Source organism: Diorhabda sublineata, chromosome X (genome assembly GCF_026230105.1).
Source record: "Diorhabda sublineata isolate icDioSubl1.1 chromosome X, icDioSubl1.1, whole genome shotgun sequence".
In the NCBI taxonomy this organism is placed as follows: Eukaryota; Metazoa; Arthropoda; class Insecta; order Coleoptera; family Chrysomelidae; genus Diorhabda; species Diorhabda sublineata.
Window position 1 is genome coordinate 2,507,289 of NC_079485.1, and position 26,378 is coordinate 2,533,666.

The window sequence follows — 26,378 nt, forward strand, 5'->3', positions numbered from 1 at the left end:
TTTCAAAGCAGCCAGAGGAGATATTTGTCAAAAAAGTCATCACATTTTATTTGGTTCAAACAAAAATAAAGAAAAGACAGATTATTCAGCTATCTCGTTTATTAAATTACGACTTTTGATGTTTAGTAAATACCAACGATATCCAAATCTTTGTCTTCCTAGTCTGATTATCAGGAGTTTCCGATTTATTATAATCGAGTTGAAACGAAATGTTTTGATCCCCTCTCATAGCACATCACCCATGAGCGATCACTCCTCTAGACCATAATACGTCAAGCCTCAGTGGGTGTGTGAAATATAAAATTTCATTAAAATTATAAAAATAATTCTTACATAAAGCAAGCCATACTAAACTGTGTTTACACGGAGTAAAGTGTTTCATACAGTTAACTAGAGCTTGTCATCACTTCTGAGGCATTCAATTCATTTGAGATTATTGATGAATCGTGAGATGTTTCCACTGTTTCTGTTTTATGGATTCTAATGCTCTACAGTTATCGTCTTCAGGGACTGAAAGGGAATAGACTACCTTCAATATCTGAAAATGATAACTTGGTTATCGAAACGCGTATCAGACAGTGTGATAGTGAGTGTTGGTGTAGTGCTAGCGTAAACAGTGTATATAAATCAAATCAACATAAGATTTTACAATTCACTTGGAATCTCGAAACGTTAATGGACATTTTTGTGTTTTTATTATTTACAGGCCTATCTTATTGATATTTCCCTTTTTTTACTGATAAATACGTAACTTCCAGTTCTCTTTTTTACCTTTTTCTGTTCTTTCTAAAACTTGAACATTTATGAAATCACGCTACGTCAAGAAAATTGTCATATCTAGAGATTGTAGCTTACGTATTATTTTGATTTGTAACAGAAAACATATTTTTCAAACTCTTATCTCCATAAATGTTGGATTAAACAAACTTTCTAATCAACATCTCGTACAGTCGCAATGTAGATACCTAAAGGTTATCGAAGACATTATTTGTTCCCCTTGATGAAATTGGCCAGTACCGTACTAAATGATATTTCCATTTTCAGTGATCCGTATTTTAAAACGTTTGATCAAATTTCAATTTGCATTAATGAACACTAAAATATATCAAATAACATTCAGAATTTTTCGCCATGGAGTGAAGGTTTTTACATCGATTCAAATCAAAGCTGTGACGCTAAACTGAAGGTGACTACTAACATTAAGTATTGTAGCTAGTACAGCTATTGAAATATACGAAACCGTGTTCCGACTTCATAAAAATATTTAATGAAAATTTGTCTCTCTATTAAAATAGTCTTTTCTGAGTGGTTTTCATGCACGTTTATATGAGTATTTGAACCGAATGGTTCTGTGAAAATAAATCAAAAAATAATCTCCCTTGAAATTCTTCTTTCTTGAGAGAATAATGAACTAGTGAGTGTTGAACGGTAAACAGCGATACACAATAATCACATTGCCAATGCTGTGCCGGTTCCTTTTGAAGTACTTCTCTTTTTACATATAACCAGCCGAAATCTCTCAGCTCATAATATGTAAGGATTTATTCAAATTTCAACATCGAATTATCAAATGGGGGAATGAGTGGTTATTTCCACAAAATGGATAATGGTAAATAGAACTTATTAACAGCAATATTCAAAACAATTATTGTATATTGAAGAAATCATCTAAAAAATATTTTATAAAACTGTTATATCACGATTTTAATACTAAAAATTTCAGATTACATCTAATATGACTTTTTATGTGGTTTGCTATAATTTAATCTGATGTATAACTGCAAATGACTATATCTTTTACTTATCAATGGTCAAATGGACACAAATGTCTGATTCTATTGAGGGATACAATCAAAGCTGAATTGCCCAAATTTTTAATGCTGTTCAACCGTCGAGTCGAGTGTTACGACGGTATGATTACAAAATGCACTAAAAGGATCCTACTAGGTTATGACAGTGATCGAAATGTTATAAACATACTGAAGACTTCCAGCAACGGGACCATCTTTAACAGAGAAACTTAAACTGGAGAACTAATTAGGGTTCAAACTTACTTGTTCAACAAATGATAGTCGTCGAATAATGTATAGAAGATCTGAGATTACATTCGTCAGCTGGATTCATACGATGGAAAATGTATTACGGTTTGGGGAGGAATCTAAACGTTCGTCCTTCCATAATATTCAATTACCTTCGAACCATTTGTAGATCATCATTTCAAAATATATAATAACACCCGTTCACGCATTGTAAGAAACACCAATACATAAAAGATTGGCCAGCAAGCTAACCCGATACGAATACAATAGACCACTTTTGGGTCGTGTTATGGAGCTGAAAGAGCGCATATAAGTAAACTAAATCCATTAGAATATTGGGAAAAACTGTCGTCAGCAGCTCTTCAGAGAAATAGAATAAAATTTCCAAAAACTATGTACAAAATTTTCCTGTTAATACGGGGATATGATGTAAGGCAGTTGTGAAGGGAAATACTTAATATTATTTATTTTTTATAGTGTAAAACTCGTAATCAGTAATAATAATTTTGTTCTTGGATTTTGATATAAATAAATCACACATATAAATTTAAAGCTTCCCAATTTTCTCAATTTTTTGTAATTTGTTAATCGAATAGGGTAGTAATTAATACCAAGTTGTCGAAAGCCAAAATTAAGCGACAATTTTTGTTGTCTTGTTATATCACAAGAGCATTATAATTGAGTTAATGAATTGAGTTCACAAAATGTTCGAAATAAATTATTCAAAACATCTATTCGATGAATTGATGCGAATTAAAATTCTCTTTGAATTGAATAATTTTTCTTGAAATATTCCGTAAGCAAACAACGGAAATGATACGAATCTGATCGTTACACAGAGGACCACTAATTGCTACTGAATATTTAACGTTTTGCTTTAGAAAGTTTGTCCCCTTGACGATCAAAACTCTCATAGAACCCTTCTATGAAAAAGAAAACATTAAATACTCTGATCTTGATATGGGACGTTGACTATATAAGAGCTTTTTAAGAAGACAATAATAAACTTGTGGGTTGAGCTAATGCTTGTAATGATTGGTAAATATCAGAAAATAAGTAAACAGAATCTATTTATTATAAGAAACAACATATTTTCCGACGTTGTTGTTAAAATCATTGAAATCGCTGGAGTGTGGGAAGTTTTGAGTTATATTAAACGAGGTAAGTGAATTCTTGAAACGACTACAAAATTGTCACCTAAAAAATTACTACGCATTTATTATGAAATCCAATAATCCATAATCCGAAATCATTAAGAAATCAGCGTTTCAATATTACATCATCCACTCTTCTCCTTGAGGTATTTAAATTAGAAAAGTTCAAAATTAGTGGCCCTTAATTGAATTTTTCGGATTAATGAGAACAGTTTCATTTGTTCCAATGGAATTGGAACGGCTCATACTCTCCATCAGTTTAATGTTTCTACAATATGAAGCAAGAAATTTCAATGGGTTTCCTTCTCCCTCTGGAAGGAATATAAACAAGATATTCATCGAAATATGGATATTATTTCATGTTACATTATTCTGCATGTTCCTGAATAAATTTTAGTGGAAAAACATCGTGTGTTATGAAAAGAAATAAATAGTATTTCTTTTGTGGATGTTGTATTCGAACTATACTCTCAATTCGTTTAAGTTTGGTAATAAAATTGATATTGCTGTTTGAAAATATTCCCACATATACTCTTCCCATATCAGAATCAAATAAATATACATAACTACAACAATTTCCATTCACGAGATTTAAAATTGGATTTGATTTTGATCACATATATAAAGGAATAATGAAATTTCTAATTATTGGTAAAGAATACATTCTTAGTTAGACTAAATAGAAATTGTTCTTTGGTCAAAAATTCGTTCATACAATGTATCTGTTACGTCCCAAGCCCGATCTTGTACGGAGTCGAGCTTCGTACAATGAATTTGTACGAAGTCCGATCTGTACAAGCCATTTTGTACGAAGCCGAGATTGGCGGACTTCGACTATGAAGTCGACTCTGTACAACGCTGGTTGTACGGAGTCGGAGCATCGATACTCACTCGGTAATGAGCGCGCTATTAAGAGTTAGTAAACACAAACGTAGTTATTGTGATTGAAAGTATGTTCTCCGACCAGTTGGCTACTATCTATTGTTAGGTTAGGTTAGGTTAGGTTAGGTTAGGTTGCGTGTACTACTTCGGAATAACGCGCTCATTACCGAGTGAGTATCGATGCTCCGACTCCGTACAGCCAGCGTTGTACAGAGTCGACTTCGTACAATCATCTCTGTCCGAAGTCCGCCAATCTCGGCTTCGTACAAAATGGCTTGTACAGATCGGACTTCGTACAAATTCATTGTACGAAGCTCGACTCCGTACAAGATCGGGCTTGGGACGTAACATATCCATAAAGTGTATAGCATATTTTAGAGCTGGAGTTGATTCACATCTCTTGGGGAAGGCTATCGTCTGCCAGTTTTAGTCGTAATAGACCAGTAGCCGGAGACGCTTTTTCCTTACTAGCGTATTACCGTAACGTTGATTTTGTAGTGACTGCTACAGTCTGCAAGTAGGAATAAAACGAAGAAATGATGAAATCAGCTTATCAAAATCAGTCTTTACCCATTTGCAAGCATTGAACATTAGATAATAGTCATTGTATTTGATTCTAAAGAAGTATTTGCATTTGAAAGCATACAATATCTTATTAATCCAAAAATACATGAATACTTCTTCGGCATTTCTACAAGTTTGAAGCATACTGTTCACTGATGAAGGCAATTTTCACGTGAATGGTCATAAAAATAAAAAGAGTAGAATTCGAGATAAAGGCATGATCGACCCATGCACAGTCCCGATGTGCGGGACGCTGAGTATGCTTAAGCCATAATCGGTCCTTATTTTTATGTTTTTATAGTTACCGTTACTGCTTTCAAGATTTCAACTAAAGAACGTGATTTCAACAAGATAGAGACATATATGCAATCAAGCAAGTTATGAAGCCCTAGTCTTACTATTTCAGCATGGTATCACCAAAAGTGTCATGGTCACATCACCGTTTTAGGCAACTTCTATTAATATCAAGTGGAAAAATATAAGGGGCTCATCAGATGAGTTTTAAATACATCGACCTTCTATGTCTTGACAGAGGTCTTCCATCTCCAATAGAATTTTCCATTATTCTCTCTGTCACAACGATTCAGTTTTTGCTCTCTCAAAGTGTCGTCTATCATCAAGAATCTAATTGTTAGAGCGTAGTCAATATTGTCAATTTTTTTCTAAAGATTGTCTGTAACTTTTTTAGTTGGCAGCATAATACCAAATAATTCACCTGCTCTTTCTATTAGATGTCTTTACGTACGAAGTAGTTTGAATTCAATTCATATTTTTAAAAGGAGCAGCTCAATGACATTTGAAAACTGTCGTTTTTAGTAGTTCCTTCAATAGATAGTACTCGTACTCAATACCTTGCTAACGTCCAGAATCAACAGATTTTCATAATGTTCCACTTTAGATTCATGGTACTTTATAATTGTTATTCCGATACTCTGTTCCGATAATATAGGCAACTTCAAGATTACTATTAATAAATAAGAAAAAGTACCTCCACATACTAACCAATCAAACAGATTAAAGATTAAAGTCTTTTGCGATTTTCCTACATCCCTTTAAGAGCAATATTTCAATACTAATAAGTCACAGTCACTTAAATGAATATCAAAACAACGTAAAACAAATAAATAAGATGAATAAATTCTTATAACAGTTTATAATACTTTCCAACATTCTTTTCAGAATTGTTGTCCATAATTTCTTCTTATCTGGCAGGGTACACTTTTATAATTGTATACTTCAAGTTGCCAGATGTTTAAGATAATTTTAGTAAAGGCACGTATGGCATCTTCTTCCTAAATCCCTGAGAACTATTTCCAATATCAAATACATATATAAATCCACGATTGACGATTCCTAGTGAATTAAAATTATTGATGATATTTTTTCCAAGCATCATTATCGATCGATATAAGTGTCTGCAAATATTATTATTTTGTCAGATTTACGTGTCACTTTATGCGGTAATATAATCGCGAATCAAATAAAAATCACGTTAAAATGAGAACGTGGTAAACGTTGCGTGAAATAAATAAATATACATCGTGGATATGTAGAATTAGTTGGCGAGCGAGTATTCACGTTACACGGTAAATTATGTTTCACGTGCATAACGTTGCTGCTACCTAACCACGCTCCGGTTACTCAAGAAATTTTCCATATTTCATTTTATCAATAATCTTAATCTTCCAGTGCTGTACTGAAATTTATAGAGTGATAATTTTAATTTTTTCTTATTCACAATCGCTTACTAGACGCAATTCTCTTGGTTGAACACAGATAGCTCTATCATGTTCAAATATCCATTTGAATGTGCCATCTCGGTTGAGATGAACGTAGGTAGCATCAGTTACACTACGGACAGTGTCGATCGTCCAAAACGATTTCATGCAGTCTTCTGTAATAGCTCTAAGCCATTACTGGAATCAAGTATGATACGGATAAGGTCCTAATCTCACTAAATGATTGATGGATACAACGTTTCGCGGGCTAATTAATAGTAATAAATAAATATTAAACTGTATTTTATTCCAACAATTTCAACATGCTAAAAACATCTAAAGCGTTTACACTCGCCTCAGACAAAATGTATCAATTTCAAATATTAGCGTGTATGTGTGATTTGTATGAAGAGAATAAAGACGTTATGAAATCTCATTCTAATTAAGCCGAGTGGGGTTTTCTTCTCGGTGAAACCATTGACATCTTGTGAACAAACCATTGACAAAAATTTCAATTTTCACGTACATATGATTGGAATTAGATTCATGGCTTGGAGTACAGATTATGGGGATTCACTTTGTTTGCTATGCAAAAAAGCCTACATATGCCTGTCTATTTTTATTTTTATGTGTTCTCCCGCGCTTGTCATGCCGTATACGAGTGACCAGTATTCAACTCGATAAACAGACTTAACTAATTTCTCTTAAGATAGATGAGATTATTTCTTATGCCTTGGATGGCTCTTTCAGTCACCTGTTCAGCTGTTCTGTCCATTAGAGTTTCAATGAAACCATCGGGTTTAGGAATTGAAGATGAATTAAGACCGGTAACGTACTCGTTGAAACACTTTTCACTAGCCCGGCTGCCTTTTCATTTCTCTGGATACGAGAAGGTATCTAGTCTAGGAAGCCAGAGAGACTTAACGTTATTATGTTTGTACTACCTTCCAGTTTGATAATATTCTATAAATCTTCAACAGTAAGTTATAAATACTAATCTATAAACAATGCGATTAAGAATAATGGGAAAATATTTGAAACATTGAATTTTAAGCTACATCATTAAAATAGGTTGATAAATAAATAGAATATTTCTACGTTTATTTAACAATGATTTCAGATGAAATGCTAATTCATACTTATCACTAAGTTTGAGTACTTTTTCCCTCTAAGAGAGTTTGTTGAGGTGTAGGTTGTCAATTATCTCGTCATCGTTTTGGTGGTCGCCTGAAAAGCCTTCTGTCGTAGAATTACTGATTTCATTTCCTCTCTTCCTCATCCATCTAACTACATTGTATTTGTAACCTCTTTCTGATAACTGTATTTCTCTGCCTGTTACCTAGTGTGCAACCTATTAAAGAGTCTTCTTATTAGAATTTTCTTCCTTACAGATATACAGATGTCCCGACTCTTGTCTTATGTCATAACTTGTTCTTTATATTCTCGACTTCCACTTGTTCGTTGTACTTGCTGTTCATTTATAAATAAAGATCTGAAATTTCCTGATATTGCGACAGCTTTGTTAACCTTTATCAATTTTCCAGGGACCCAGCGTTTCTAATTTAACCCCTGAGATATTCCAATGATGTGACTAATAAAATAACTAATAAAAATTGCATATTACTTTAGATTTTAACCGTGAGTAACGAAATATAAATTTACCACATAAACTAGGTGTGATGCGAGAGTCAATAGTGACGTTCAAATACCTGGAATTAGTTTCTTTTAAAAGCTTGTCATAAACATAAAAAATAGTGATACTGATCTACCACAAACAGCTAAATGATAATGGATGAAGCGTTGAGCTCGACGCGTTCTCATTAACAGAGTGAGTTGATGGTAAACGAGATTTCAATTAAAAATCTGTACTGAAAAATCTGATTCAACGATGAAGTAGTGCTATTCATAACTCAAAAATGATTAATTCATGATCATGAAAAAAGAGAATGTAACAAAAATCCATTTCGATATCATTCTGTTACGTAGACCTCGTCAAAAATTATACATGAAAAATTATAGATGAAGTTAGTTATACTCATATCGATTGAATTGAATACAATAAAAAAATTGGTAAATTAGTAAAAGATTGAGAGAAATTTCATTCGTCGCAGACTGTTCAAAAATCCTTACTGTTCCATCACCAAGCTTTCAACACACCTCAATTTTCAAAAGCGGAATATCAATTGAATCGACTAATCACTACAAAAGTTTTGATTTTTTTTAAAAGAAAAATGTGAGGAACCCATCCATTAGGAAATCTAAAATCGTGATAAATAAAAGTGATATATTTTTTTAAAAACGCTCCAAAAAGGAGATTTCGAAAAAGAATTTCATATTCCTGTTTGATCTGCTTATTCCACTGAATATTGTTTATAGTGTAAAGTTGTGACAACTACTCTACTTATCGCAAATTGTAGTCATTTCGCGGCAACAGACGTAAATAGAATAAAAATTAAAATAATTCAACTAATAATAATTTACTTGATCTCATTTTCTCTAAGGGTGGGTTTTATATAATATTGATTGAAACCTTAGATACATTACTACTTACGCAGTAGGATTGTTAGTTTTTAAACAAGGCTGCGGTTTTCATTAGAATGAATTAGAACGCAAATCGACAACCACGCAACTAATCATTATATATGAAATAACTATAATAGAGATTTTTATATTATATGGTTTAATATTCCCTCTGGCTGTTTTGAATTCAATTGAGGAGAACTAATTCTCAACGGGGACTATAATATATAAAACTCAACTGTTTATTGTGCTGATGATATGATTTTTTTATCCCATTCAATTAAACCAGGACATATAAGTCCATGAGTGCAAATTTACGATATATATTATCTTTGTTTTTACGCTGCTGCGAATATATAAGAACATATTTTGTCTTCCTATATATTCCTTGGCGTAACTGCACAAATTCCTTACACGAACGAGGCAGCTACGGAAAAGTAACTTTAGTAAATTACGTCGTTAAACATTCACCAAAAGGGGCCTCCTCTAGTTATATGTAATAAAATTATACTACAGACTTCCACTGCCACTTATTCATGCAAAATAAAAATATTTTACTTCGTTATACATCCAATTACTGTTGTATATATTCTGCTACCAGAATTAGGTATGTTATGTTACCTCATTACTGCCCTCTACCACCCCGCATAAGCAAATAAATTAACTTGCTCCCATCCTTTATGCAAATTAACTAAAATTACTTTTGTTTATGGTTCTAGTTACCTAGGTTTGTATTGAACAATGATGGTTGTATAGGTATATTATTTACCTTTTAATAATAAACATTATATTTCTTTTTCGAGATGAAAACTTAGTTCATATTGAAATGAACTGATACTCAAAATGATGGAGTGAAAATATTGAAACACTAAACCAAATTTGTTTATATTGTGTTTTGCCAGGTAACATCCTTATAGACAGGTCAGATTTTGTATTTCAGGCTAGTTCAATACATAGTTGGAGAGGTATTACTGGAAACAGGAAAGTTTCGGTAAAATATTCGATGACTTACATTTTATAGACAGTTAAGTGAAATCGAAGCAATCTGGTTAGATTCAAGACTTCTCACACATTCCATTCTATTTTGTATGTACAACGTACATATCGGAGGTCAAATGGAGGTAATACATTTCAAACTATCGGCTCAATAATTTGTTTCAATGTTCGATTTTAGCCCCTACACAAATGTAATAGATAAAAGCTAAAATGTTGAGACAACTTACTAGAGACACCTGAAAAATATCAATAGAATCCGTACGAAAGTTTGGAAATTCAAAACTTTGCTAGCGTATGTTCACTGGAAAAGAGAATAAGCCCGTTCAATATTGCAAGGATTTCATCCTTTCAGAAGTTTCCAATCCACTTCATTTTCACCAGGATTAAATAATTTATATATCGTTGCGACTATTTTTTGAATATTCCAAGGCACAGTATTCAAATTGGAAAATGTAACCTCATAAAATAGCTTTGATTCAAACAATATTTTTTTCAAAAAGAGAATTGATATATTAATGTAATGTTTTTCGTATCTATTTATAAACTATTTCACTTAATTTATTTGAACACTTTACACTACACTTAAACAACAATTTATTTAAATTCTTCGGTTAGATCTCTATTTTAATCCTGTCACTGTGACTATTCATTATAAACTAAACTACGCTAAACGAACTCGTCTATATATTCAAAAATTCTAGAAATTAAAGAAACACAACAAATAAATAAAACCACCTTCCTAGAAATGAGTTTAAAAGGAACAATGTAAACAAGTCGCTTGCTACGATACAAACTTATATTAAAAATAAACCTCAAACGAATTCCGGGTATACAAACGTATATCAAACGTGCCGCACTTCGCCGAATTTTAACATTCCACTAAAACCGATCAGGACCGGCTAAAGGACCAATATCGCGGACTTGTTCGTAACATTAAAATTAATCGAATTTGGTGATAACGCAAGAACGCAATCTGTGGTATGATATATAATTAAGAAGTATGCCAACTGTCAAATTTCGCATTTTGCAATGTATAAAGTAGGGCAAAAACTCCGTAAATTTGGAAATTTCCTAGATCTTTTTGGGAGATCAGAAGCGAAAAAAAAATTATAAATTGTGAAACATGAGAAATTTATGAAAACAATTTCTAAAGTACAAACTCATTTATAACAAGAAACGTCTACGATTCAATAGAATTAGGACTCGTACAACGACTTTTGTCTAGTCTAGTACTGAGTATCGTACGTTTTAAAAACTGTGCTTTCTTCTTCTGATCTACAGAATCCACATAAGGACTTCTTTGTCTACCCCATAAATTTTAGATGCTCATTGAGCTCACAATATCCTGTTAACAGACAACAATTTTGAGTGTTTTTTTTTCTTCACAGATATCTTGTGAATTTTTGCGCTAGTACTCATTTGCATCATGTCCCTCTTTGACTCTCTAGATGAATTATTCCCCCATAAGTATTGTTGTAGTTGTTGTTTACCCATTTTTTAGTAACGGCTTCAGTTATTGTACTTATCGTACATATTAGTCTAGTTCTGATGTAACAAATGTTAATAATGAAGTTTGTTTGACCAATTCTTTATCTTTTCGTTGCCCTTATGACCCTCGTAGCCAGGGCATTGTACCTATACTTTTTTTATTGAGTTTTTGTAAAAACAGGGTCATTTTTAAATTTAATCTCCAGCGCTTACGCCATGTCATCAAACATAGATAATTCTTATTTGAAACGTACTTTTTAATGTGAATGTTTTGTACATAATTATATGTTCTACATCATATTATGCCAACTTCTAGTATATATGCCCTTAATTGTGGTGGATATTGATTTTCAATCAATTTCAAAGTAAAGCGCAGATTTTTGTTAAATTGCTTAAGAAGTCGTTAGCATTATATTTTCTCCGAAAATAAAAGAATAATTTTCATTCTTCATTCTCGTCTTTACAATATAAATTTTAGACCCCTGTTTTTGAAATGAAGTAAATTATTAACAAAAAAAAACAGACCACACTTTATAATGAAAATAATTCGGAACGAAATGAAATAATCGATGAAATAATATTTGAGCTTATAACACATTTTCTGAGCAAAACTTAAATCCCTTTCAGAGTAAAAGTTCTTATTTTAACGCTTTAAACGTCATTGTGTCACCTCAATGCCAGATCCATTCTTCTCTGGTTCAATTTGTTTAAGCAGAAGTGTTAACGACATAATTGAAACTATCCGTTTAGTAATAGAAACAAAGTAGGTGTTTTTTCTCCATACTTATTCTATATTTAGGAAAATATATTTTTTATTAATAGTAACTGCGATCAACTTCTTAATCTCGTTAAGTATTATAAAGTATTTAGTTCTAATCGGGATATTTGGGATCATTATAATGGCAATATTACTTGATTTTCACTTTATCAAAAAGCTTTCTGGAAACTTGGAAGTGGAATTATAATGTGAAAAAAATAGAAATATCTTTTCAGGAAACTGACACTTTATGAAATGAAAAAAGATATTGTAGTTAATAATATCATAACCTTGAAGTTAACGCCAATTTACCTATATACGCAATTAGAGGGTTACTGTTTGTAAAATGGTTTCATTTTGATTAGTTTTATGAATTTTGCCTTTTAAGTAACCAATAAAATGAAGAAATCCAAATGTGTAATTTCCACAAGAAATTATCAAATAATATACTGAAATTTATTTTTTCTTATTGGAACAAAGTTCTAAGTTGATTTTATCCTAATTTTGATATCCATGATAAAGGTGATCTATTGTTCAATATAAATACGCAAATTGTGACTTAAAGAAAGGTCGAAACGTCAATTTGTATCTTTCTTCTAAAAAAATATTAAAAAAAACTAATTTTGAAGCAGAAGAGACCTAAAATCAAGAACATTGAGATGCATCAATATATCAAAAGGTCTAAGAAATAGGAAATTGAAGAAATTTTCTTTCTTGTGGAAATTATTCAAATATTTGAAATCGCAACTACTAGTCACGAGTATATTAGATTAGAAGAAAGGACTCAACTTAATTATCTGTTCAATACATCTGGATTTCTTTATTTTTTTTTTTTTTTTGGTTACTTAAAAGGCAAAACTCAAAAAACTAATCCGCTTCATTGGAACAACTATTATGACGAATTGTTACAGTATAAGCAGTTATAATGGTTTTGCACCATTTTATTTAAAAAAATTCTCAATCTAATAGAAACTTTAACGTATTAGCAAACAATAGGCATTCAATAATGTGACACATGTGGTAATCCTCTATTCAAAAATAAGTGTTACACAAATTGCATATGTCCATATTGGAAAAAGCGTAACCTTTAAAACAAAAATCGACGTGTTTCATCATTTCTTCAGAAACTCATGAATACTGCTTTTCTGTTCAGTAGAATGAGAAGTAACAGATATATATTAAAAATTCTCCATTTCAGTGTATTATATATAATAAACGTAAAAAGCTTTCGTAGCAGTCGTAATAATTTATTCAAGTTTCTTTCTGAAAAGATACAACTGCGAACTTAAAACAACCGATGAAATACTTTCTCAACTAAACAAGAATTTAAGAGCTTTCTTACATTTTTGAAGCTTTCAGAGCTGTTGCAGCAGCGTTGAAAAAGATAGTAGAAATATATAACTTCTCATTTTCACCAAAATGATTTCTTACATTCGACCAGTTTCACTTTTCTCGGAAAAAAGTGAGATGGATTATATTACCAAATATTTACTAATATCTATTTGTTGATAACTCATTATCAACAAAATGGACAATTTATTTTCAATTGATTCATATCAGAAACTTCGTCCTGTAGCATCCTCGCTCCCATCCATGTGAGGAAATATGGAAGCTGCAGTTTTTATACAAAATTTTTCACTATTCACACTATTAACTTCACTTGTTGGCGATTGCCCGGTCCCCTTTTTATCTACATTTCCTAAACTACTTGCTGTTATATTTTCTACTCTTCCACCATGCATTTATATTTGAAGTTATGTCACTAACTAAATTGCTAACTAAACTTTAAATATCGTTATGGTGCTCAGTTTTATCAAAACTTATTTTGAACTGTTTAAACTTGTTATCAATTATATCTAATTCATTTAAATATTTATTAACTCGCTCAAGATTTTCCCTCTTGAGATTCTTTCCTAATGTTACTTCTCACAAGAATACCAATTCTTTAAATTCCGAAGTCATGAGAGACAATGAATTATTAAAATGATTTTTTCTTACTTTTATGTAGTCCACAGTATCTTCTCATAAGGTAACCATACATAATTACCTATTGAAACGATACAATAATTAACTAGTACTAAATGAGCTTTTGACATCGAGAAATTTCTAGTTATATTTTAAGTTCCATAGATTTTTTCGATCGACGACAACAATACCGTATAAGACTGACGATTAATACAGTACAGCTTATTAATTTGAGAATATACAAGAGCAGATATGTAGTTGTGTCCATCAGTAGAAACACCGCCACTATATCAACTTTGTGCTATAATAACTTCCTCTTTCGACTGAGTTTTACCCATTTTCTTTAAAATTGAATTTTTTACTTGAAATTTTTGAAAATGAATTAACTAACTATACCATCAAACACTTATGTAGTGACAGGATCGCTATTTAATATTTGGATTTTATTAATATCCAAATTAGACGTAAGTTCGATTCTGAACTCTAAAGTCTCACTAATCTTGATTAATTATACAAAAATACCGCAAATATCGTGTATCACTAGCAAATGAAACAAATCATTTTTCATTAATCTGTTAATCACTTAAATTTGTTATAGAAAGGTATATAAAATATATATACTTTCCTTTGGTGACTGAAATATTATGAATTTGCGATTTTAGAACCTCGGTCATGAATGTATTTTTAAAACATTCATATTTTTTTTGTCTTTACTATAAAGGTGGCTTCTAAGTTTAAATTTAGGTATGAATCAAGTACTTTTGATAAGTTTATAAGTTTGAATGGATTTGGAATTTGTAGTAAATCAGTGTACTCGTTTAATATACAATGCGACCATAATACAAATAAACTCATTATCAAAAAAAACTATTGGACGAATTATCTTTTATTTGACGATAATTACATACCTACTTATGTTTAGTATTGAACATTTGTTAACAGTCATTTATTCACATTCACTATTTTTTATTCCTTTATGAAAAATAATTTTGTTGAGAATAACTCACCCGAGTGTATGATCCATTTTTGACATCTGGTAGGGTCATTCACAGGAAATCGGTACATTTTAATTGTAGAATCTGATCTCTTACTTAGTCTACATTTGAAATAAACACATTTATTTCCAGCCATTTCTAAAAAATTGAAAAGAAGAAGTGAGTTTATTAAGTAGTTCGCTAAATATACAGTTTTTTTTTTTTCGAAATTGTAAGCTGTAGCTATACATCTAGCGCCTCTTATAATTTGAATATATTAACTAGTGATGTATATTAATTGTAATAATATCCACTTACCTTAAAAATAAATTATATATCCAAGTTCGAGGATTCTCAAATGAGAAAATAATCCAAATGCACAACCAACGAAACTCAACAATAACACAACGAACACAATATAATAATGAACTCAAATTGCAACTTTGCTATAGGCACCCAAAATAAGAAATTTTACAACACAGTTTAAGAGTTGAATATAGTGTTTTAAATAATTTTGGCGCTATCTGTTAATGGGGTAATTCGACAATCAAAGCTAAAAAACACGTAATTGAAGCTACGACGTACAGTAAGAAAAGACGTGCTGTGGACGCCAATTCTCCACTGCCATCTATTGGTGGCGTCCACCTCGTCAAATGATATCCTCATAAGGTTAACCTACTATCCTATTCTTTATACAATGCTACAACTTTATTACATACGATCACAGTTTCCTCTTTTCTACACATTGTGTTGCTTGGTTTGAAAAATATGAATAGTTTTGTGAAAATTTTCAATCATCCATTATTTTTTAAATTATTCAAAATGCATCAATGACTGACACTCAAGTTAATGTACCAATATAAATTATTTAATAGTTACATTATTCTTGCATAGATGAACGTTTACTAATATCATTGTTCGATTTTCATGCAAATGAATATATCTGTCTAGTTATACGCCAAATCATACCATTATTGTTGTTTATTCACTAGAAGACATACAGTTCTAAACCGCACGCTAATTGAATCATCTATTAGTTTGATATTACAAACAGTCGGATGTAATAGTTCTTCTTTTTGTAATTTACTTTCCCTTTCATTAATAAACATACCAGAAGCAAGACATATTAAAATTTATATTTCTCTTTCTGTCTCTCTTTGTGTATGTGAACTCCAAATATTCGAAGTTTCCAGTAGGAAGATCAACTAACTAATTACTACTATAAGAGTGTCGGGTAATTTTATAGTTGAAAATGAAATTAATGTTCAATTGGATTCGCAATTTAAATTATTAAAGCCTTTAAGGGAAAATGAGGCTTTGATTCCTGCATCAGAATAGTAATTAAGAACGTTGAAGCATTTAAAATTTTTGAATATAGGCTGTAAATTGTATTATAGAACTAAAAAAAGGAAAAAAGCCTCTCAATATAGAGTTTATTAATTAATAAAGCTAATTACTTCAAATAACCTAAAATAATTTCCTTTTTAAGATGCTTTTATATTTTTATTGGCCTCTTTCGTACATAATCATATTTCTTATGCTACCTCAATAACTTTACAGAATTTAAATACAGAATTGGGTTAAAGGTAATAATCGAATTTCTATTTTACGAAATATTATTCTGTGAAATTGGACACTTTCCCCAATTTTTCATAGATGCTGAATTTATTCCATTGATGTTATTTGATAATGTGTTTTCACTCATATTGTTAATTATAAAACAAAAATAATAATTTGAATACAAATTAATCTAACTGTTTTTGTGGTATTAAATAATAGGAATAACTATGTATAAATGAAATTTATTTGCATTTTAGCAATGTAATTTTTTTTTATTGATAATGTTCTCCATTTAAAATATTTGTTCGATTATTTACCTCGTAGGTTTATTAACAGGCATATTTTTTAGTAGAAATATTGATAATTATTACCATCAATATACACAGTGGGCTACAGAAAACAATACACCCCAATATTTGACAGTATTCATTAGATGTTTCTTCTTTGGTGGCTAATTAAAAAAGAAGTATGAAAATAATGCTAAGGTCTTTTTATCCAAGAAAAATAGTAAACCAAAATATATTCACTCATGGACGAGCATGTAACAGGTTTCATACAGCAGATTAATAGTATAAATTATAAATAATTATGCACAATTACTATTACAAATATATACAATGTGCGTGAAGATGTAGACATAAGGGAAACGGCTAAAATAAAGAACACATTTTTACTTTTTTTAAAGATTAAATATAGAAAAATGTATATTGAAACATTGAAATACATTTTCTGCCTCAATAAATACATTTTCTCATTCCCCATCAAATGACATTAAACTTCCACTGTCGTCAAAATTTAGAATAAGGGGCTCAACTTGCCCATCAATGACAATGTCTATATTTCACATTTTGGTTTCAACCATTTCCTGGCCATGCTGGATACACTTTTTCCATTTATCAAGTTTAATTGTTTGATATCTTCATGAAAAATATTTTTAACGTCATAAAATTCAAATGTTTTATTTCGGTAGACGCTTAAAGAAGATACTGCCATAATATTTATCGTTTCGAAAATAACGTCACCAACAGTTTTGTCATCATTTTCTTGCATTACATTTGTTTTTTCACTAGCGTTAGAATAAAACTTTTTAGTTCTCTTTTTAGCCAATGACAACAACTTCCTAATCTGTCCCCGTGTCAGACATGTTTAAGAAAATGACGGAACATACCAATATAAACAATTTCACAGTAGTACGATAATACGATACTGTCCTTGTACTACAACTGATCTAGCGGCTTCTTCAGCGATGCGGCACTTGTTCTCCCAACGCGGCTTTTTATTTATGGTATATTATGGTGCCACTGATTTGGACCAATTATGGAATGTTCACAATAATTGTTTCGATTCACTATTTTTCTTCGATAAATAGGACTGAAGCGACAGATCTAACAATTTTCGGTCATATTGATTTAGATCCTACAATATGTACAAGAAAAGTGAAATTAGGATTAATAAAATAAATCCTGTACTAACTTTTCTTCGATATCTGTTATTTAGATACGTTTATCATAAATGTAACCGGAAATTAACACAATTTTCGTTATTAAAATAACGAAAATTCTAGAATGTTCCATATAGTACATACCTAACATACTATTAGATGAAAAGTGTGAATTGGAGGTGAATTCACAAAATTTAAACCGAGAAACATATCTCAAAATATTGGAGGATGCTGTTGATTCCAATCTCACACCTTTAATGGAAAATGATAATTAGTACTTTTTTTCCGACAAGACAGCACCACAATAGATTTAATGAAAACACTTCATTGAATTCCCTACTCAATATATCTGGATTTATTTTTTTTGTTAGGTATAATTCATAAAACTTATTCTTGAAACAATTAAGACTCTGTATTATTATTCTGTATGATTAAATTAATGTTTCAATTAGTAACTTGGAAGTAATGGAAATTATTTTTCTCCATTTTCCAACAAAATTCATTTTCAAATATACCAAACTTCAGTGGGAGGTCAAAAATGAAGGATTGCGTACGGGAAACGTTTCTTTCAGCATTTAAAAAATGTAATGCCTCAAAACAATCCGTCCATTCATCATTATATCAAAGCGGAATCCCTACTTTTTCCTAAAATCCTTTGTGTCTGCTCAAGAGATTTTGCCTTTCATGAGGGCGAAAGGTTTCACTGGTGGGAAATTAATTTATTTTGATAATGGTTACTCTTTCATGAGTTTTTTACACTGAATACTAAGAAAAATTTCTTGATAGAAAACAGATAAAGTAAAAAGCCTTGAGCTATTGATCTAAACATGAGAATTATTCTAATAATGTATGAGATAACAGAATAATCTGGTTTGTCCTTTCCTTCAATGGTAGCTTGGCTGGATACAACAGGTTGTCACCTATTATCCCGAAACTTCTGGTCAATTACTATCCCAAATATAAATTCGACTACATTAATAAATGTTACAAGTTCCGAAATAGACTTGCTCGCAGCGGGAATATCTCGGCATCACAAATACTATTTTATGCTCTGTTCCTTGACATCTTTAATAGAGTACCAAGAGTAAGAGATTATATTTTTTTATACTAATTGAAATTTCTCATAAAAAATTTCTAATTTGAATATGACTTTCACTTTTTTTATTGAAAATAAACGTTGAAAACTTAGCTTCTTGCTTGAAGAATTACTTAAAATTGGCGTAAGACTGAATAATGAATGTAACAATATAATAATTCTTGATAATGCATCCAACTGACTTTATAGATTGAATTATACAAAAGTTCAACTCGCCCTCTAATAATTTCTTCGATGTTGAACGATTTTATTGAACACTTTAATCTTTAAAAGGCACTTATCAATTTTTTATTAATTCCGAATTAATTTTTCCAGTTCCTCCGCAGAAAATGACGATCATGGACGAATCCGGCACGGTTCTAACAACGTTCGTGGGTCCTTTTGCTGAAGGGGCTTCCTTTGTGCTTCGATGCGATGTTTCTGGAGGTAAGAGTTTAATTGACAAGGCAAATTGAGATTTTTATTGGCTTTTTGTTCGGACTCAGATCTTCCGATGGCTTCGTTGAATTTACGGAAAAAGCTTCTTCGTAAAGAATAGATTTTAAATAAATTTTATCTCCGTTCCATAGATGGGCTCAATCTTTTCTGCATTTTTTTGTGAATAGAGTTATATCAAAAAGACGGATTCAGTGATAAAGAACTTATTTTAATTTGTTTTCTCTCTTATTATATATATATATATATATATATATATATATATATATATATATATATATATATATGTGATAAAAATGTGAATTTACTGAAATTTTTTTTGCTTTACGAGTACAATCATAAAAACTTCAGATAAACATTTATCGTAGAAAAATTAATGAATGCGACTCACACAGGGACGATTCTCTATTAGACACATCAAAACAGTGGAAATAAAATGTGAATATAACAACCAATAAAACAAAAATGTAGTAATTTTATCAAATAGACCTTTGTGCAATTATACGTGAGAAATATTTACTCGCTCTATAACATTCTTTGTCTATAGATAGCAGTCAATTCTATTACAAATGTTTATTTATAATCTTGATTTCAGGTCTGTTTTAATTGAAAATAAATATCAAAACATATATATACCTCTTAATCAAAACATAATTTGACATTGGCATCATTAGATCACCTATTACATAAATATCAAAATAAAAATCTAGTTTCAGTCACACGAAATTTTATCCTTATTTGTCACATCTCAGAAATAAGTAGAATCCTTCAATTGAATTATTCATGGTTATATCGAAAATTATGAAATCAATAATAAATGCTACTAAAATGGTGTAGAATTTTTTTACCATTGAGAGCTTTTACCGTTTCCGAGAATGTTTTTTGTATTTGATTATTCCAAAAATTTTCGTTATTAAATGTACGTTTTATTGATATTTCATACTTTTTTAATGCAGTTTTTCATCGTACCAATGACTTTTCAATATATTTTCTAAATATTCAAATGTATGTAAACATCGTCACAATAATTACAAGGTACATTTTATATATCACTTATTTGATTTCTCCCTGTTTTAGATTTCAGTTTAATGAAATATTTTGATATTGTAGTGTGTCCTTAGGAATACTTGGACCAACAGCATGGAGTAAGAAATTAACTTTAAATTGGTGAGAAGATGTAGCAGTTTAAATTACTGAGCTGTATAGAAAATGGTAATATTCACATTAAAAAATATCAAAAAAACCCTCAATGAAATGAAATATCGTGAATTTCATTCCACAAAAATTAGGCAACCAAGTCCATAACGAAAAATGATACAGTTATCAAAAGAATATAAAATCAATAATGACACATTTTCAGAGGAACCGTTGATATGTTTCAACAATCTAATAATAAGATTTGAAATACTTTTCCAATAGTTCCATTATTCCATTCCAGTATTGGAGGAAATATAATAGAAGAAATACAAAGAAGAGAAATTGTCAAGTATTAAGAGAGAGACTTTTCATTCACAATTCAGCAGTTTTATAAAATATCAGAATCAATTTTGTTTGTGTCACTGTCAAGAAAGAGTAAAGATTTTCTTACTTTGCATATCTGTAGGTTTTCTTTATGATACTTATAAAAAAATTAAGCGCAGTTTAGAATAAACTGGGAGAAAAGTTTTTAAAGTTATACTTTTTGGTCTGTTACTTCTTTATTTTTAATTCCAATTCCAAAATTTATTGCTCTACGAATACCTCTCATCCTTAACTAAATCCATTTAGTTTAATATCGATTGTTCTAATATTATTATTTTCTGATGAAATACTACTCACATTTTTTTGTTTTTGTTCTAACGTTCGTCATATCAACCAAATCACATATATTTCTGGTTATTTGTTTCGAAAATTCCCATTATTGGAAGCCTAAAGTGAACATATTTTACTTAAATTATTTGGGTCTTTGTATAATTCATCTGACATTGACATAAACATTGAATCATAATTTTCAAAAGTCATTTCTACTTCATATATTCATACACCTTTACCATTTATTAAATTAGTTACTCCTAAACTTTCTGGAATCTTTAAACAACACAATATTAAAATAGCATACAATCAAACCCTTAATATTCAATCTATTTTTACTAAAGTAAAATATAAAACTCTAATCAATAAATTGCCTAACATAGTTTATGAAATACCTTGTTTAAATTGTGAAAAAAAATACATTGGTCAGTCGAAGAGGTCACTGGTCAGTCGGATAACTTCTCACAAGAGTGATAGCAGGTTATATCCTGATTATCTATCATGAAGGACACAATATGAATTATGAACCTGCCAATTTTGACAACAGAAAAAAGCTACAAAAATGTTTATTTTTAAAAACAACATATATTACCCAAAATGATCAATGTATTATTGAGAAAACTGATTTAAATAACCTTAGTGTAATTTATGCATATCTTTTAGATTTTAAATAACAAATTCTATAAAAATTCATTATATATAAATTTGAACTTCACTTATAACGACCTAACCTATAAAATTTATTGTCATTTATATTTTAGCCAATGAATATTCAACTACATTCATAAGGACTTAGCCTATTGAAATTTAATGTTATGCCTAAATTTACGAACATCATTCACTACAACTCACACAAAAATCACCGAAAATCTTAATCAATTATTGGAAGTAAAATTTTATTATTTCTATACATTTATACATATTTCTTATATTGTATTTGGATAAAATGGGGTAGTCGGATAAGATGGGGTATGGAGGGTCAACTGAAAGTTCTCGCCTTGCGAGGTAAACGTCAGGTTGTTTCGGGGGAGAGAGGAACTTTGGTTACAGCAGAAACTTGTATGAGTACCGCAGGAAATTATATGCCCATCATCTTTGTTTTTCCTCGAAAGAAAGCCAATCAAGAGCTATTAGAAGGTACACCACCAGGGACTTCAGCCGAATATCACGAAAGTGGTTGGATGCAAAAGGGGCTTAAGTGCCTTATCACTTTTGCCAAGCCAACAGAAGGACATCCAGTTCTTCTAATCTTAGATAGGCACGCAACCCATACCAAACCTTTGGAGCTCATAGAAACGGCAAGGAAAAATTAAGTCATCCTATTATGCTTCCCACTACACTGCACTCATAGGATGCAGCCTTTAGATGTTGCCTTCTTGTCTCCAGTTAGCACTTATTATTCTGAAGAGTGTAGAAAGTGGATGCAACTGAACCCTGAAGGGTCATAGCTATCAAACAGGTTGGAAAACTTTTCGGCGCTGCTTTCATGAAAGCGGCAGTTTTGGAGACTGCAGTTAATGGATTTAGAAAGACAAGGATTTTCCCTATGGATCGTAGTGCGTTTAAAGACTGGATGTTTCAACCTGCTGAAACTACTGACATGTTAGAAAATGAAGATATGGGTACTGTTCCACTTCCCATTATTCAAAAGGAAACAGTTGAAATTGCAGGACCATCAAATTCCGATATGACTATAGAAAAAACAGATTTGTCTAGAACTTCATGTTCGGAAAAAAATCTTTCTAATCCAAGCTCATCATCTGAACTGGCTACTGTAGCTGCATTTGCAATTTCTCCTAAATATATTAGACGAGTTCCGCATTTCAATGTAGAAACAGCGAGAACTAAAAACACAAAGAGGGGGAAAACGGCAGTTTTAACAGAGTCAACGTATAAAAATGAATTGATTGCCAAAATAGAAGCTCGAAAGAAGAAGCCTGTGAAAAGAAATCGGAATTTAGAGAAGGAAGTTAAGAATCTAAAAGTAAAATCAAGAAAAATCGAATTTTCAAAAGGGAATGTCCCAGAAGATATAGAAAACAATCAAACTAGGAGGAAGAAAGGTAAATCGAAGACGAAGAGGAAAATGTTAATTTATAATCGCAAAAATTTCAAATTTTCAACTCAGTAAGAAAAAGATTCTCATAAGTTTTCAGTTGTGACGTCCTAGGTTTGATAAAAACATTCAGTGGTTGTCTGCTTGATGTGCACCGTAGCCGGAGCTCTTATGAAACAGTTTTTTTCATTAATTATGTATAAATTAACCTAAGAGCTCAATTTTTGATAAATAAGACATTTTTCTATATATAAGAATAAAGTGAATAAATTTTTCATAGGGTAAGTTCATTACGTGCATTAAAATGATCCTGGCAACAAAAATAATTACATCTCGCAGGATCGTCAAAACGACCAACACTTTCAACAAACCATTTTTGTTGTATATTCGAATTTCTCGACATCAAATTAAACGTTATAATGTTTTTTAGTAGTGATATTTCTACATCCTGGCACAAAACACGATTCTTATACCATTTTTCATATCAATTAATTAATTAATTAAAGATAACGCTTATATTAGAATAACTGGGAGAATAACTGTCGTATTTACTTTGAATCATATGTTCAGTGTTTACTTTTGAATTTTTAATAATTTGTTTCTCTATAAATATTGATCGAAGAATTGAAAAATATATGATAAAAGTTGTATCCAAAACTATTTTTGTCTCAAACCATGCAAGTACCCTATTTTTATATAAATATAGATACATGCAAAGATACCAATGTGAGAGTATTGAATTTTGAATTTGTATGTTTCTATATTATGAATATTTTACTCCAAAGAAACCCTCTTCAATCACGTCGAATGATACAGAAATAATGAATTTTCACATTAAATATAAGTGATCGATACGGTTAAATATTAATTGACAAGGATAATTTGGATTTTTATTGGCTTCTTGTTCGTTTTCATGGAAGATTCTTTGAATTATGAGAAAAAGGGCTTCTTCAATTTTAGATGAATTCCTCAGACCCTCGTCCACAACTTATTAAATTTTTTATCAAATCTGTTATTATAGCTTTTTATTAAAAAAAAAATGTATTCGATGGAACATCTCGTCAGTTACATAATATGAAAAGGTTGATAATTTATGGATACCGTTAAAATATCATCCAATAATTTATATTTGAAAATTTAATATTACTTCATCATATATTAAGAAGAGATGTAATATTTCTGGAAGTTTATCTTCAAAACACCGTTTTCTTTATAACTTGCATAGTATTCAGCAAAATAGATATTAGAATGCAATTTATGTTGAATGATCTAATTAGTTACTAATATTAAGGGAACGATGTGTCTAAGAAAGCCATATACTATTTGGAACATTGTGATAACTGGAAGTTGGAGACATTACCCCAAAATGCGCTAAAAACTTATCAAGCTAAATGGGCATGCTAATTATAATGGAATATAGAATAATGCAATGACAGAAATTTTTCGGCAGTAACTTTTAAGAGAGCATTCAATAATCTGGGCCCCAAAACTTACTTTTTTCCTTTTCGTTCTTCTTTTGCATCAGTATTTTGTGAGAAAAAGAAAAAAAAGAAAACTAGACTAGTGTGGGCAAAACAATACAAATTCTATTACACTATTTGGAGTTGTGAACTCAGATTAAATTATGGGATTGTGATAGTAGGTATAGTATCATTAAAAGTGAAGGAATTCAATTCTTTTGTTATTTTTTTAAACAGATATTAAAGGTGGGGTGAATTTATACACACATTATTTTATTTATACACTAAATGCACCAAACAAATGACTATCTAGTAAACTATGCGCTAAGACTTATCATTACGCAGTTATTAATTTATTTATACACACCTTCTACTTACTTATTCGAAGATCACCTATTCATATAGAACGTATTTAACGACAATTTGGTTTTAGAATGTTGACAAATAAAAAAATTGGATTATTTCTAATTCATATTTATCAATAAATGAATTGCTTTTGCCAGCATAGTTCTGTTAGTTCGCTAACTCCAGTGATACAAAGCTTCGTATACTATCATTCTGTCACTTATTTTGCTTGTCAACGAACAGTGAGACGACTACGAAATTTGTTAGAGCGAGAAAAATACTCTAACCAACCCGAAAGCCGCGTTTATTTGAGACGCGAAATTATTGAGAAAACGCAATAATACCACAGCTTCTAGAAACCAGTACTAAACCAATTCGCTCCGAGTTTGACTGCAACGCCACAGTGAATATGAACTATGGAAGGCTGTCAGAGCATGTTTTATAACGTTTTTCAATAGTAAACAGAAAAATTTTGGAATAACAGTATAATAAATAGAAATAAATTAGTCGTCAAAAATAAATGTGACAATTTAATACTTACTACAATTTTATAATTATCTTGAACAAGCCAAAAACACAAGTAAGTATAATGATAAAATATATAACAGAATGCAGTAAACATATATGATGTTAAGTTGCTTTAAACTGTTTTTTGAATGGAATAAGTAAATATTTGCTTAATTAATTAATTTTTAATTATTTTTAGTTAAACCAAAGACCTGGATATTATTATAAAAACAGGATTTCAGTCCATTAGCCATCAAATAAAATTTCAACCAGAAAATATGACCAAGGGTAAAAATCTTGTTCTTGCTGGACATGTGAGAGAAGTTGATCGACGAAACTTTGACGGATAATTTAGATACTAGTAACAAAGAAGATGAAAGTACATCTGAAAAACGAAGCTTTACTGGAAATGATCTTGCAAATAGTTTAATATAATAATTCATTTTCTATGATGTATAATGGTGAAAAAGTCAATACAGTATTTTTATAATTAGTTACTGGAAAAGCAATCTTATATATTGAAAAAATTGATGATTTCCATCCCGAGTCCGTTCAGGCGTTCTACCCAACCTATTTGCTTAATTTTTTTCTTTCAATGAAAGGTATTGATGCACAGATCACCCGTCAACC

The 26,378-nt window shown here is 30.6% G+C and overlaps 1 protein-coding gene across 1 annotated transcript in view; it reads left to right on the forward strand.

Moving 5' to 3' along the window:
- LOC130451619 (hemicentin-1-like) overlaps positions 1-26,378 on the forward strand; it is a 321,757-nt gene that overhangs the window by 242,005 nt on the left and 53,374 nt on the right. Inside the window, exon 6 of the mRNA XM_056790757.1 lies at positions 19,470-19,580. Coding sequence (XP_056646735.1) covers positions 19,470-19,580 — 111 coding nt within the window. The remainder of the gene's footprint in view (positions 1-19,469; positions 19,581-26,378) is intronic.